At 45.0% G+C, this 14,805-nt stretch overlaps 1 protein-coding gene across 1 annotated transcript in view; it reads left to right on the top strand.

Annotated features, from left to right (window-relative positions):
- alcama (activated leukocyte cell adhesion molecule a) overlaps positions 1–14,805 on the top strand; it is a 338,861-nt gene that overhangs the window by 311,553 nt on the left and 12,503 nt on the right. The window contains exons 11-14 of the mRNA XM_070893627.1: positions 3,652–3,767; positions 5,779–5,917; positions 9,631–9,678; positions 12,058–12,184. Of these exons, the coding sequence (XP_070749728.1) occupies positions 3,652–3,767; positions 5,779–5,917; positions 9,631–9,678; positions 12,058–12,184 (430 nt within the window). The remainder of the gene's footprint in view (positions 1–3,651; positions 3,768–5,778; positions 5,918–9,630; positions 9,679–12,057; positions 12,185–14,805) is intronic.

Below are 14,805 nucleotides of genomic sequence, written 5' to 3'. Positions count from 1 at the left end.
TTAATCCTTCCCTGTAAGTCCCTCGACATCCAGGGAGCTCTAGAATTATTTTTCTTTAAGGGCACATATTTGGCCTGAGCCTTCCGGATCTCCTCCTTAAATGCCTCCCACTGTTCCGACACTGATTTACCCACAAGCAGCTGTTTCCAGTCCACTGTGGCCAAATCATTCCTTAATTTAGCAAAATTAGCTTTTCCCCAATTCGGGACTTTTATTCCAAGCCTATTCTTGTCCTTATCCACAAACAACTTGAATCTGACTGAATTATGGTCACTGGCATCCAAGTGCTCCCCCACTAATACCCCTTCAACCTGCCCAGCTTCATTCCCCAAAACGAAATACAAGACCGCCCCCTCTCATGTTGGGCTTGCTACATACTGACTAAATAAGTTCTCTTGAATGCATTTTAAGAATTCCGCACCCTCTGTACCCTTCACACTAAATTTGTCCCAATCAATATTTGGATAGTTAAAATCCCCTACTATTACTATATGGTTTTTGGACTTCACAGCAATTTGCCTACATATTTGCTCCTTTATCTCCCTCCCACTGTTTGGGGGTCTATAATACATGCCCAACAGTGTGATCACCCCTTTTTTATTTTTCAATTCAACCCATATGGCCTCATTTGATGATCCCTCTAACATATCATCCCTCCTCACCGCTGTAATATCTTCTTTAATCAGTTACACAAACCCCCCCCCCCCCCCACACACTTTTTTACCCCCCTCTCTATCTTGTCTAAAAATCCTGTAGCCAGGAATATTGATCTGCCAAACCTGCCCCTCTTTCAGCCATGTTTTATGTAACGATTATAACGTCGTACTCCCAAGTGTCTACCTGTGCTCTTAGCTTATCCGCCTTATTCGCTATACTCCTTGCATTAAAGTACATACCATTCAGCACAGGAAGACCTCCTTGCTTACTACATACTAACCCTTGTTTCCTCTGTCTTACAGATTCGCTTTCTAGATTCTTGCTATCCAATTTCAGCTTTACTTCCTTCCCTATTGAATTTGTTCTCAGGTTCCCATCCCTCTGCCAAGCTAGTTTAAACTCTCCCCAACAGCACTAGTAAAACTCCCCGCGAGGATATTGGTCCCGGCGCTGTTGAGGTGTAACCCGTCCAGTTTGTACAGGTCCCATCTCCCCCAGAAGAAGTCCCAATGCCTCAAGAATTTAAAGCCCTCCCTCCTACACCAACTTTCCAGCCACATGTTCATCCTCTCTATCCTTCTATTCTTATACTCATTAGCACGTGGCACCGGTAGTAACCCGGAGATTTCTACCTTTGAGGTATTACCCTTTAATTTTCTTCTTAGCTCCCTGAATTCTTCCTGTAGGACCTCATCCTTTATTTTACCTATGTCGTTGATCCTGCTATGGATCACGACCTCTAGCTGATTACCCTCCCCCATCCCCCAGGATGCCTTGCGACATTCTTGACCCTGACATCATTCAGGAGTCACGTCTATGGCCGCAGAAATGCCTGTCTGTTCCCCTAACTATAGAATCCCCTATCACTCGGGCTCTTTTGTTCTTCGCCCCTCCCCCCTGTGCAGCCGAGCCATCCGTGGTGCCTTGGAATTGGCTCTGGCTGCACTCCCCAGAGGCACCATCGTCCTTACTGATACTCAGGTGAATATTGGTTTGAAAATGCGATAGACTCACGGGAGGGCTCCTGCGCGACCTGCCTAGCACACTTACTATGTCTGGTGGTCACCCACTTCCCCACCACCTGCATGCCTTTAAGCTGCAGGGTAACCACCTCCTGAAACATGCTATCAACATAGTTCTCAGCCTCACGGATACACCTTATTGACCCCACCCGCTGTCCCAGCTCTGAAACGCGGAGCTCGAGTAGTTGAAGCTGGAGACACCTCCTGCACACATGGTTGTCTAGGCTGCGTGAAGCGTCCAGGACTTCCCACATGCCGCAGAATGTGCACTCCACGGGACTGAGCTGCGCTGCCATCCCTCTAGTTAGCCTTATCTAGTTTAAAATCTACCTGAAAAGAAATAAGAGAAAAGAGAGCTACTCACCAACTCACCTCACTGACCCGAACTCAGCGGCCTCTGTGGCCTCCCGACCTCTCGGCCTCCGAACTCCCAACCTAAAAGAAATAGAGAAAAGAGAGCTACTTACCAACTCACCTCACCGACCTCCGAACTTCCGGTTTCCGAACTCCCGACTCGCCGACCTCACAGGGCCTACCTATTCGCCGACCTCCCGACTCGCCGACCTCAGGGCCTTACCGACCTCCTGACTCACCGACCTCAGGGCCTTACCGACCTCCTGACTCACCGACCTCAGGACCTTACCGACTCGCCGATCTCAGGGCCTTACCGACCTCCTGACTCACCGACCTCAGGACCTTACCGACTCGCCGATCTCAGGACCTTACCGACTCGCCGATCTCCCGACTCACCGACCTCCCGACTCACCGACCTCAGGACCTTACCGACTCGCCGATCTCAGGACCTTACCGACTCGCCGATCTCCCGACTCGCCGATCTCAGGGCCTTACCGACTCACCGACCTCCCGACTCACCGACCTCAGGACCTTACCGACTCACCGATCTCCCGACTCGCCGATCTCAGGGCCTTACCAACTCGCCGACCTCAGGGTCTTACCGACTCACCGACCTCAGGGTCTTACCGACTCACCGACCTCAGGGCCTTACCGACTCACCAACCTCCCGACTCACTGACCTCAGGGCTTTACCGACTCGCCGACCTCCCGACTCACCGACCACAGGGCTTTACTGACTCACCGATCTCAGGGCCTTACCGACTTGCCGACTTCCCTACTCACCGATCTCAGGGTCTTGCCGACCTCCCGACTCACCGACCACAGGGCTTTACTGACTCACCGATCTCAGGGCCTTACCGACTTGCCGACTTCCCTACTCACCGATCTCAGGGTCTTGCCGACCTCCCGACTCACCGACCTCAGGGCTTTACCGACCTTGGGCCTTACCGACTCACCGACCTCCTGACTCATCAGAATTGAAATTCTCACCAAGCTTCGGGCGTCCTGCTCCTCAGACCTCCCGACTCACCGACCTCAGGGCCTTAGCGACTCGCCGACCTCCCGACTCACCGACTTCAGGGCTTTACCGACTCACCGACCTCAGGGCCTTAGCGACTCGCCGACCTCCCGACTCACCGACCTCAGGGCTTTACCAACCTCAGGGCCTTACCGACTCACTGACTTCCCAACTCGCCGATCTCAGGGCCTTACCGACTCGCCGACCTCCTGACTCGTCAGAATTGAAATCCTCACCAAGCTTCGGGCCTCCTGCTCCTCAGACCTCCCGACCTCTCGGATCTCAAGACCTCTCGGAACTCCCGAATTGAGAGACTAAAGTGTTAAACAACAAGAATTGTTAGCAATGTGGTTTAATTTTTCCATGGGCTAGATCTCCGTTTGCATCGCAGGGCAATGATTTGGTGGGGTGTGTCACATGACCCTTATTGAACCTACCTGAATTTCATTCCATTAATTTCAATGGAATGATAATTGGGCTGGTTCTATAAGGAGCAGGCAATCCCCCCCCCCCCCCACCAGATTATCACCCAGGCAGTGAAGACAAAAATCTATCCCATAGTTGGCCTTGATTAATAAACCCATTTTCTTTTTGTTACAGGAAAACCAAGAATAAATAAATTGACTAAGAAGGTCCTGAACAGTACTAAAGTGATCAGCTGTGTTGTGGAGGGATTCCCCAAGCCCATCGTCCAGTGGAGCATCAATGGAACAGCTGTAAGTAAGAGAGAACGGGAGATCTCCTGTGTCTTCCATCTGAAGCAAAATTGTAGCCAACAATGCCTTATATGAGATCCTGATCTTTATAAATAGAGGTCTAGTACAAAAGCCAAGAAGTTAAGCTAAATCTGTGTAAAAAAAATCTATGTTCAGCCCTAGCTGGAGTATTGTGTCCAATTCTGGGCACCATGCTATAGGAAGGATGTGAAAGCTTTGGAGAGGGTACAGAAGAGATTTACTAGAATGGTTTCAAGGATGAGGGATTAGAGTTACATGGATAGACTGGGGAGCTGGGGTTGTTCTCCCTAGAGCGAAAAAGACTAAGAGGAGATGTGACAGAGGTGTTTAAAATTAAGTGTTTAAAATCATTAAGGGTTTATAGATAGAGTTAATAAAGAGAAACGGTTTCCAGTGGCCGAAGGGTCAATAACCAGAGGGCACAGATTTAAAGTGATTGGCAAAAGAACCAGAGGCGACATGAGGGGAAACTTTTTTATGCAACGCATGTTTAGGTTTGGAATGCACGGCCTGATCGGGTGGTGGGTACAGATTCAGTAGTAGCTTTCAAAAGGGAATTGGATAAATACCTGAAGGAGAAAAATTGCAGGGATACAGAGAAAGAGCGGGGAAGTGGGACTAACTGGATTGCTCTTTGAAAGAGCCGACACGGACTTGATGGGCCAAATGGGCTCCTTTTGTGCTATTCTATGATTCTATAAATCAAAGAGGTAATTTTCCAAATTTACACTGCCAATGGAGAGCCTCACCCACTGACTGCACATATTGGAAGGTCAGGTGTGCTGGAGATGATTCTCTGACTATTTAAAGCACAGTGCATCCAAATCTCTGCTGTGCGCTGTCAGCAGGCATTGGTTGCTTGAAGACAGAAAATAACCAGTCAGATAATTGTGAGCATATTCTACAATGATAATGTTCTTCATTTCTTTTATTGGTGATCATTTCGAAAACTTTCATTTTCTATCTTTGTGGTTTTACCCACTGGGAATTGCATTGAAATTCCATGCCGAGTCCGATTAGATAAATGGCCTATTGGGACAAAGACCCCATTATGATGATTTTTAAAAGCTAAATTAGATTTCTGTTTATGCCTTAAAATGACATTGTTCAGTATTAATAATACATTTGTTACTGAAGCCTCTTTGTTTGCTTTTTTAGCAAAGGTTTAAACTGTTTATTTGAAAAGCTTGATTAAAAAAAAATAAAAATAAAGATTCTTCACTGTCTATTGGAACTTTATTTTCTGTTCTCTTTAAAATCGGGCATGGGACATGGTTTTAAGACTGAAATTCCTGCAGGAGTTTGGCTCAGGTTCACAAGCGAAGAAAGGAAATTTGGGTGAGGAACAGAACCAGTGCCCATAGGGCCTTACCTGACCTTGAATACCTGGCCCAAATGCCCATTGTTCATGTGTGAACTTGGGCATTGAATCACTGGTTAATAATTAGGAGGGGGAATTCTGGCTGATTTTCTTTGTTTCCCTCCCTTTTCCAGGGGGGGGGGTGTGGGGGGGCAGGGGAGTGGAGGCCAATTGTGCCATCGACATAGCAGCCTGACCAAACCGTCCAGTCCTACATTATGCAATGCCTTTAGGGTCTTTCTGAAGGAAGTTGTCCAATAATGTGCAGTTTTTGCTGTGGGGAACAAGAGGATCTGAATGGCAACTTCCCAATCTCATGTCAAATATCTGATGGAACAAAGAGACATTCACCTCATCATCCAGAGCTGAATTTGTAACCCAGATTCCAAATGTGAAATAACAAGGCAAATTTCGCAGAGTGGAGCCTGTCCAGATGGGAGTGCAGGTCAGAGACAGGACTACAACGCCATGATGTTGATTCTCTGACCCACACTACTGTTGAGCAAGGTTCCATGCTGGGAGCCCTAACCTGCTTACTGAAGTCTACACTCTGAGATTTCCGTAACCCACAATAAATACTGTGCAGTTCCCGAAATGTGAATAAGAAATAAAAAAATATTTTCATTGCAGCTAAGAGAAGAACCAACAAAAGATAAAAGAACACAGTGGTGCCACAAGATTACAGTAAAACCTACCGAGAACATTACCGTAACGTGCACAGCCTTAAACTCCCATGGACAGGATCAAAATACAGTGAATCTAACTGCCAGTGAGTATTCTGAAATATTTTGCAAATAAAATATAATGGGTGGCAGCTCATTGAACGTATCAAATGCCAAATAAAAGCTCACGTGGAATGCTTGTGATAGTCAGCAATAGTGGTCCCATATACACTTCAAAAATGTTTCTGAAACTTTTGATGAATGATTTTTAGTTATTCAAAAAGCAGTGCTTTCCCACAGTTCCTCATATATTTCAGTGTTCACAAGCACTGTTTTCTGACTGGCTACATACTGTGTAGTGAAAATTGATTTGAGGATAATGCAATTCAAAGGAAAACATCTCTGAGGCACTTAAAGATGTGATGAGGTGCCAAGCAAAGCAACCACTTCAGTTCAGCATTTCCACCATTAGTGGAAAATATTCCATTGCTATTTGAATCCAGGTAGCGCTGCCATGGACCATAATGAAACTGGATGCAAGGAGATTCTTGGTATAAAAACATAGAAAATAGGTGCAAGAGTAAGCCATTCGGCCCTTCGAGCCTGCACCACCATTCAATAAGATCATGGCTGATCATTCACCTCAGTACCCCTTTCCTGCTTTCTCTCCATATCCCTTGATCCCTTTAGCCGTGAGGGCCATATCTAACTCCCTCTGGAATATATCCAATGAACTGGCATCAACAACTCTCTGCCGTAGGGAATTCCACAGATTTGAGTGAAGAAGTTTTTCCTCATCTCAGTCCTAAATGACTTACCCCTTATCATTAGACTAAGTCCCCTGGTTCTGGACTTCCCCAACATCGGGAACATTCTTCCTGCATCTAACCTGTCCAGTCCTGTCAGAATTTTATATGTTTCTATGAGATCCCCTTTCATCCTTCTAAACTCCAGTGAATACAGGCCCAGTTGATCCAGTCTCTCCTCATATGTCAGTCCTGCCATCCCGGGAATCAGTCTGGTGAACCTTCGCTGCACTCCCTCAATAGCAAGAACGTCCTTCCTCAGATTAGGAGACCAAAACTGAACACAATATTCCAGGTGAGGCCTTACCAAGGCTCTGTACAACTGCAGTAAGACCTCCCTGCTCCTATACTCAAATCCCCTAGCTATGAAGGCCAACATACCATTTGCCTTCTTCACCGCCTGCTGTACCTGCATGCCAACTTTCAATGACTGATGTACCATGACACCCAGGTCTCATTGCATCTCCCCTTTTCCTAATCTGCTGCCATTCAGATAATATTCTGCGTTGGTGTTTTTGCCACCCCAAAATGGATAACCTCACATTTATCCACATTATACTGCATCTGCCATGCATTTACCCACTCACCTAACCTGTCCAAGTCACCCTGCAGCCTCTTAGCGTCCTCCTCACAGCTCACACCGCCACCCAGCTTCGTGTCATCTGCAAACTTGGAGATATTACACTCAATTCCTTCATCTAAATCATTAATGTATATTGTAAATAGCTGGGGTCCCAGCACTGAGCCCTGCAGCACCCCACTAGTCACTGCCTGCCATTCTGAAAAGGACCCATTTATCCCGACTCTCTGCTTCCTGTCTGCCAACCAGTTCTCCACGTCAGTACATTACCCCCAATACCATGTGCTTTAATTTTGCACACCAATCTCTTGTGTGGGACCTTGTCAAAAGCCTTTTGAAAGTCCAAATTCACCACATGCACTGGTTCTCCCATGTCCACTCTACTAGTTACATCCTCAAAAAATTCTAGAAGATTTGTCAAGCATGATTTCCCTTTCATAAATCCATGCTGACTTGGACCGAACCTGTCACTGCTTTCCAAATGCACTGCTATTTCATCTTTAATAATTGATTCGAACATTTTTCCCACTACTGATGTCAGGCTAACCGGTCTATAGTTACCTGTTTTCTCTCTCCCTCCTTTCTTAAAAAGTGGTGTTACATTAGCTATCCTCCAGTCCATAGGAACTGATCCAGAGTCAATAGACTGTTGGAAAATGATCACCAATGCATCCACTATTTCTAGGGCTACTTCCTTAAGTATTCTGGGATGCAGACTATCAGGCCCCGGGGATTTATCGGCCTTCAATCCCATCAATTTCCCTAACACAATTTCCCGCCTAATAAGGATTTCCTTCAGTTCCTCCTTCTCACTAGACCCTCGGTCCCCTACTATTTCCAGAAGGTTATTTGTGTCTTCCTTCGTGAAGACAGAACCAAAGTATTTGTTTAACTGGTCCGCCATTTCTTTGTTCTCCATTATAAATTCACCTGAATCTGACTGCAAGGGACCTACGTTTGTCTTCACTAATCTTTTTCTCTTCACATAACTATAGAAGCTTTTGCAGTCAGTTTTTATGTTCCCAGCAAGCTTCCTCTCATACTATTTTCGCCCTCCTAATTAAACTCTTTGACCTCCTCTGCTGTATTATAAAATTCTCCCAGTCCTCAAGTTTGCTGATTTTTCTGGCCAATTTATATGCCTCTTCCTTGGATTTAACACTTTCCCTAATTTCCCTTGTTAGCCACGGTTGAGCCACCTTCCCCATTTTATTTTTACTCCAGACAGGGATGCACAATTGTTGAAGTTCTTCCATGTGATCTTTAAATGTTTGCCATTGCCTATCCACCGTCAACCCTTTAAGTATCACTCGCCAATCTATTCTAGCCAAGTCACGTCTCATACCATCGAAGTTACCTTTCCTTAAGTTCAGGACCCTAGTCTGAGCTACCTGATAAACAGCCCTCTCATCTTTTATCTTCACACTTTCTCTCTCTCTCTCCATTGCTATCTCTCTTGTTTCTCCTTATTTTATCAATATTGGTAAGGGTTTGAACTTTTCTTCTTCTTTCTAAGCTCACTGCATCCTCACTGTGTTGAAATTAAGACTCATCGTAATATCTCTTTCTCTACCTTATTCTTTTCCTGGACCTCAAAACTGTGGAATCCTTTACCTCAGCCAATGTTTTATGTTTCCTATAATCTGCATGCTTTTAAACCCAAGCTTGGTGTCACCCGACCACTGCTTCTTGATTTATCTCCCCGCATTTGGCAACCTTGATGACCTCCTGCTCTTTGACCCTTGCCCATCACCTGGAGTATCCAGCAAAAACAGTGACTGAAACATTAACTGAGGTGCAATAATGGACTTAATAATTGAAGGAACAGTCACCACAAAAGGCTGCAATCGTCTGAGCTGTTCCATATTGTTGTTCAGATCCATTGAGCAGTGGACGCTGCAGAGAGTCAACTCATTGCAATGAGCTGTTGCTTTGCTTTATGTAAAGCGCTGTTCATATTCAATGCTTGGAATGGAAGATTTGCTGGAGCCACTTTCATTGTGTAATTTTATTTACTGAATTCTTTAAAGATACAGGGTTGTTTGTTGTGTCTCTGTTTTTGGTGAGATTGTTTCACTAATAATATTTCATGGACCGTGATTGCCACTTCAGTGGTAAAATGACTGGTATTTTGCAGTGATCTACCACCAGTCCCCACCCCCGGATACTCTGAGCAATGTGGGAAGCACAGTTGATTCCACAATGTTGCTCACTTAATGTTCTATTTTGACTGCTCCTGAGTCTGTCCTATGACCAGTCTCTCTCCCCTCTATCCAGAAATGAGTGGTTGCTTCCTTACAACTGTTTCTGGGAGACAAAATTTATATGGCCATCTTGGGATAAAATACACCATAACGTTAGGGAGCTAGGACAAACCTTCAGGAACCAATTCCATGGGTTCAAATTAACTCATCATTCTCTTTGTATTTTTTAGTGCGATTCAAGGAACCGGTGGATGAAACTCTTGAGCAAGACCCTTCGGGTAGGTACTAAAATCTCACCAGCTATAACCTGTCAAAATATACAATCTGATGCATCAACAAGGCGATTAAGTGACTAAAGTGGGGAATGGAATGATATTCCTCTTCATTCCTGATGAGAGCACTGGTACCATTCACATTTATATGGGGATTCCCTGCTCACACTTTTATTTCTTCCTGGTTTTATACCTGGGTTTTCTTTTCTCCTCCCTATATTCTTTCCTGGTGGCTTCTTGCTGGGGTACAGCTGTCCATGCTCTAGGGCAACTCTGCATTACATTTGATGAGCACTTACTGTTGACCCACACCATTATAGTAACTGATAGCAGCTTTACGGTCTCACTGTCCAGTTAGTGTGTGACTGCAGGCGCAGGTTTCTGCATGTCAATACCCAATATGCAGGTATCTGTTATGATTAATTCATCCTTAAGCAGTCGAGTGTCTATGCACTTTTTCAGAATCAAGAGCAAGGCATTGGCTGGCATCTTGAAGACGAGGGGTATCCAAAACTATCATAGTTCTGAACACCATTGAAAAGGACCACCCGTGAAGTACGGGTAGGCGCACCTGCACTCATTGGCGTGCTGAAGGAAACATTTAGGTGCCTGGATAGGTCCAAAGGTTTCCTCTAGTGTGCTCCCAATGTTGAGTTGTGAATTGTGGTGGTGTACAGTTTTGCTTTTCTGAAAGGCCAGTAACTTGAGTAGCCTGCAGGGGAGATGCCTGTTCCCGTCCGGCATGTTTGCTTCTCTGAGAAGGGAGGGCAGGTGGTGGGGGCGGGAGTGGTTGAGCAAAGGACTGGTGCTGCTGTCCTGAGAGAAGGCAGAATTCTCACAGCCACCTCATGCTCTCCCACTAGACATGGGATGAGGAAATTGGTTGCCACTGATCTGTAAGAACACCAATCTTATTGGACGTCCAGTGTTCGAGCAAGGCACTATATGAATGCAAGTCTTTTATTGGAATTATTAATATCCCCTAATCCCTGGGATAGAATATCCAAATACTTTGCAAATCTTCTGATGGTGATGGAGATCTCGGAATACACTAGATATTGCTCTCTCACTTCCATCACCGTCTGAGAAATTGGAGGCTCAGTGCATACTGGGTCATGTTGCCATGTCTTCACATTGTTGCATGTTGGTTCTGCTTTAAGAACAGTCCAGGTTTAAATGCAGCACCTCTGTCCTTACAAGAACTCCTCCTCCCACAAGAATTTCCAGGTCTCCATGTACCTTTGTCTGATATTCTAAAGAGCTGACCCGGACTTTCTTACCGAGTCAGTACTGGAGGGCATTGGGCAGCTGCAAGTTTTGCCGCACCCGCACCAGTTGATGGTGGGATTCGGAATTTCAAGGCCATTATTTTTATGTTTGACGGTGGAAGTGCTTTAAACACACAGTGGCCACTAGATGGAGCCAGTCTGCCCATTAATTTCTGGTTTGATGTATGAAGGACACAAGCTGGGTTGTTATTACAGAAGTGCAGCATTTGTGCAGTTCTGGTCCGCTCATACCCAAGATATTCGTAACTCGTATTAATTTCACAATCGTAAATAAAAATCAGAAATGTTGACATTTTTATTTTGTATTTAAAAGTCAGAAGATAAAGGCCGCACCTTTTCATACTTTGTGACTTCTTTACTCTGTCTTGCAGCTTGTGTGGAGCATTTCGTTTTTGCTGCCTGCTTTTTCATTGCCATCACTGCAAAGGAAATAAAAATGTGTAGTTCCATTCTTACCTGTCCCACACAGCCAGCCCATAAACTAGCAATGCCTTCTTTTTCCATGCACCCCACTATAAATCTACTCCCTCCCATTGACTCCACCCCCTCTCCAGCCACATGCTCAGGCTGAATCAGCTCGTGCAAAACGTTGGCACACCAAGGCCACTTACTTTCCACGCTGAAATATTGCTTGCCTCCGTCTCTACCTAACCGCTACCAAAACCCTTATCCATATTTTTGTCAGCTGTAGACTCATTTACTCCAGAGCCTTCCTTGCTGACCTTATCCTCCATTAACTAAAAGGGAAGAAATTCAACTTGCAGCCAAAACGGGCAGCAATTCGGCTGCCAATTGTTCCGCCGGTGTGAGGCTCGAGCCAAATTCGGCATCGGGCCTCATTTGACCAGAAGCAGCAAGCTGCAAGTGCCAAACGGGTGTCTTGATGCAGCTCCCTGGTCGGCGCCATTGCATTCCTGATCTGTAGGGTTGGGTACCACATTGGCCAGTGCATTTACCTATAGAGTCAGTAATAAGTATCATTGAGTGAACAAGTGATTGCTATCATATTGGGTCACCATACGGTCCAATTGATTTAAGAATTTGGTTGAATATTGTGATTTAATAAATCTGACTGGAATGTTTTTTTCTCCTGCAGACCCCAAAAATAAGAATGACGTGAGCAAAGGTGGTGACCAGGCCAAGGTGATAGTGGGAGTCATCGTAGGCCTACTAATAGCTGCAGTCATCACTGGTGTAGTTTACTGGTTGTACAAGAGGAAAAGGTATGCAGCAGTATATCACTCAGTAACAACAGCTTGTATTTGTAAGGTGCCTTTCACAAAACAAAGCTTCCCCATTACAATGTTTTAATAGCTTCTCACTTCACTATGGAACAGGAACAATCCCAAAAACTTCACTCACCTGAATTCCCTGGACTCATCTGAGCTCCCTGGTAAAAGAAAATGGTACCTGAAAGGGGCCTCATCCTTGGGCCTATTTGTAATAAACTGTAGCAGGGAATTTTGTGCATAGAAACTTAGCAACATAGAAAATAGGTGCAGGAGTAGGCCATTCGGCCCTTCGAGCCTGCACCACCATTCAATGAGATCATGGCTGATCATTCACCTCAGTATCCCTTTCCTTTCTCTCCATACCCCTTGATCCCTTTAGCCGTAAGGGCCATACCTAACTCCCTCTTGAATATATCCAATGAACTGGCATCAACAACTCTCTGCGGCAGAGAATTCCACAGGTTAACAACTCTCTGAGTGAAGAAGTTTCTCCTCATCTCAGTCCTAAATGGCATACCCCTTATCCTTAGACTGTGTCCTCTGGTTCTGGACTTCCCCAACATCGGTAACATTCTTCCTGCATCTAACCTGTCCCATCCCGTCAGAATCTTATAAGCGTCGATGAGATCCCCTCTCAACCTTCTAAACTCCACTGAATACAGGCCCAGTCGATCCAGTCTCTCCTCATATGTCAGTCCGGCCATCCCGGGAATCTGGTGAACCTTCGCTGCACTCCCTCAATAGCAAGAACATCCTTCCTCAGATTAGGAGACCAAAACTGAACACAATATTCCAGGTGAGGCCTCACCAAGGCCCTATACAACTGCAGTAAGACCTCCCTGCTCCTATACTTAAATCCCCTAGCTATGAAGGCCAACATACCATTTGCCTTCTTCACCGCCTGCTGTATCTGCATGCCAACTTTCAATAATTGATGTACCATGACACCCAGGTCTCGTTGCACCCCACCTTTTCCTAATCTGCCGCCATTCAGATAATATTCTGCCTTCGAGTTTTTGCCCCCAAAGTGGATAACCTCACATTTATCCACATTATACTGCATCTGCCATGCATTTGCCCACTCACCTAACCTGTCCAAATCACCCTGCAGTCTCTTAGTGTCCTCCTCACAGCTCACACTGCCACCCAGCTTCGTGTCATCTGCAAACTTGGAGATATTACACTCAATTCCTTCATCTAAATCATTAATGTATATTGTAAATAGCTGTGGTCCCAGTACTGAGCCTTGCGGCACCCCACTAGTCACTGCCTGCCATTCTGAAAAGGACCCGTTTATCCCGACTCTCTGCTTCCTGTCGGTCAACCAGTTCTCTATCCACGTCAGTACATTACCCCAATACCATGTGCTTTAATTTTGCACACCAATTTTTTGTCAAAAGCCTTTTGAAAGTCCAAATACACCACATCCACTGGTTCTCCCTTGTCCACTCTAATAGTTACATCCTCAAAAAATTCCAGAACATTTGTCAAGCTGATTTCCCTTTCATAAATCCATGCTGACTTGGACCGATCCTGTCACTGCTTTCCAAATGCGCTACTATTTCATCTTTAATAATTGATTCCAACATTTTTCCCACTACTGATGTCAGGCTAACCGGTCTATAATTGCCCATTTTCTCTCTCTCTCCTTTTTAAAAAAGTGGTGTTACATTAGCTACCCTCCAGTCCATAGGAACTGATCCAGAGTCGATAGACTGTTGGAAAATGATCACCAATTAATCCACTATTTCAACATTTCTTTCTGTTTCTAGTTCTAATAATTTCAATATTTTTGGACAATAAAGATATCAAAAGGATAAATATTATCTTTGGAGAAACAGTCCTAGGAAATTAACTTGGTGGAGCTATTGAACCTGACTGTGTAGGCAACGTACTTTACTGGTGACTTACTCTGTGATCAGGTGGTTCCACATTGGCATACAGGTGGGCTCAAAGTTTTTGTTTCCCGTTAACATGAACAAAGTTGCAAGACTACATGACCTGTCAGTGACATCACTGGAACAGCCCTTGAGAATAGAAGGATCAAATGCTGAGTCATCATTGGAGTCAAAAAATTGGTCTGGGATTTTATGCTTCTACACATACCAAGCCTACAGGAAGGGGAGCATAGAAGCTGAAATTCCTTGCCTTGTTGTTTTGTCTTTCGAACATCAAAGGATATTTTTATAAATATACTCAACAATCTACTGTTGCACAAAAAGTAGAATTTGGAAGACTAAGAAAACAAGGGCTAGAAAATAGACAACAAAGAAGTTTGGCAGTGCTAAATGGTATATACTTCAATGCAAGAAGTATAGGGAATAAGGCATATGAGCTGCGAGCACAGATAGACAGGTGGGAGTATGATATTATAGCTATTACTGAGACATGGCTGAAAGAAGGGCAGGAATGGCAGCTCAACATTCCTGGATACAGGGTTTTCAGACGGGATAGAGAGGGGGGTATAAAAGGAGGCAGTGTCGCAGTATTGATTAAAGAAACAATTACAGCTGTGAGGACGGATGATATGTTGGAAGGATCATCAACTGAAGCCATATGGGTCGAATTGAAGAACAAAAAAGGGGCGATCACACTGCTGGGAGTGTACTATA

Source organism: Pristiophorus japonicus, chromosome 11 (assembly GCF_044704955.1).
Source record: "Pristiophorus japonicus isolate sPriJap1 chromosome 11, sPriJap1.hap1, whole genome shotgun sequence".
Lineage (NCBI taxonomy): Eukaryota > Metazoa > Chordata > Chondrichthyes > Pristiophoridae > Pristiophorus > Pristiophorus japonicus.
The sequence above is the reverse complement of the archived record's forward strand: the minus strand, read 5'-3'. Positions and strand labels throughout refer to the sequence as shown.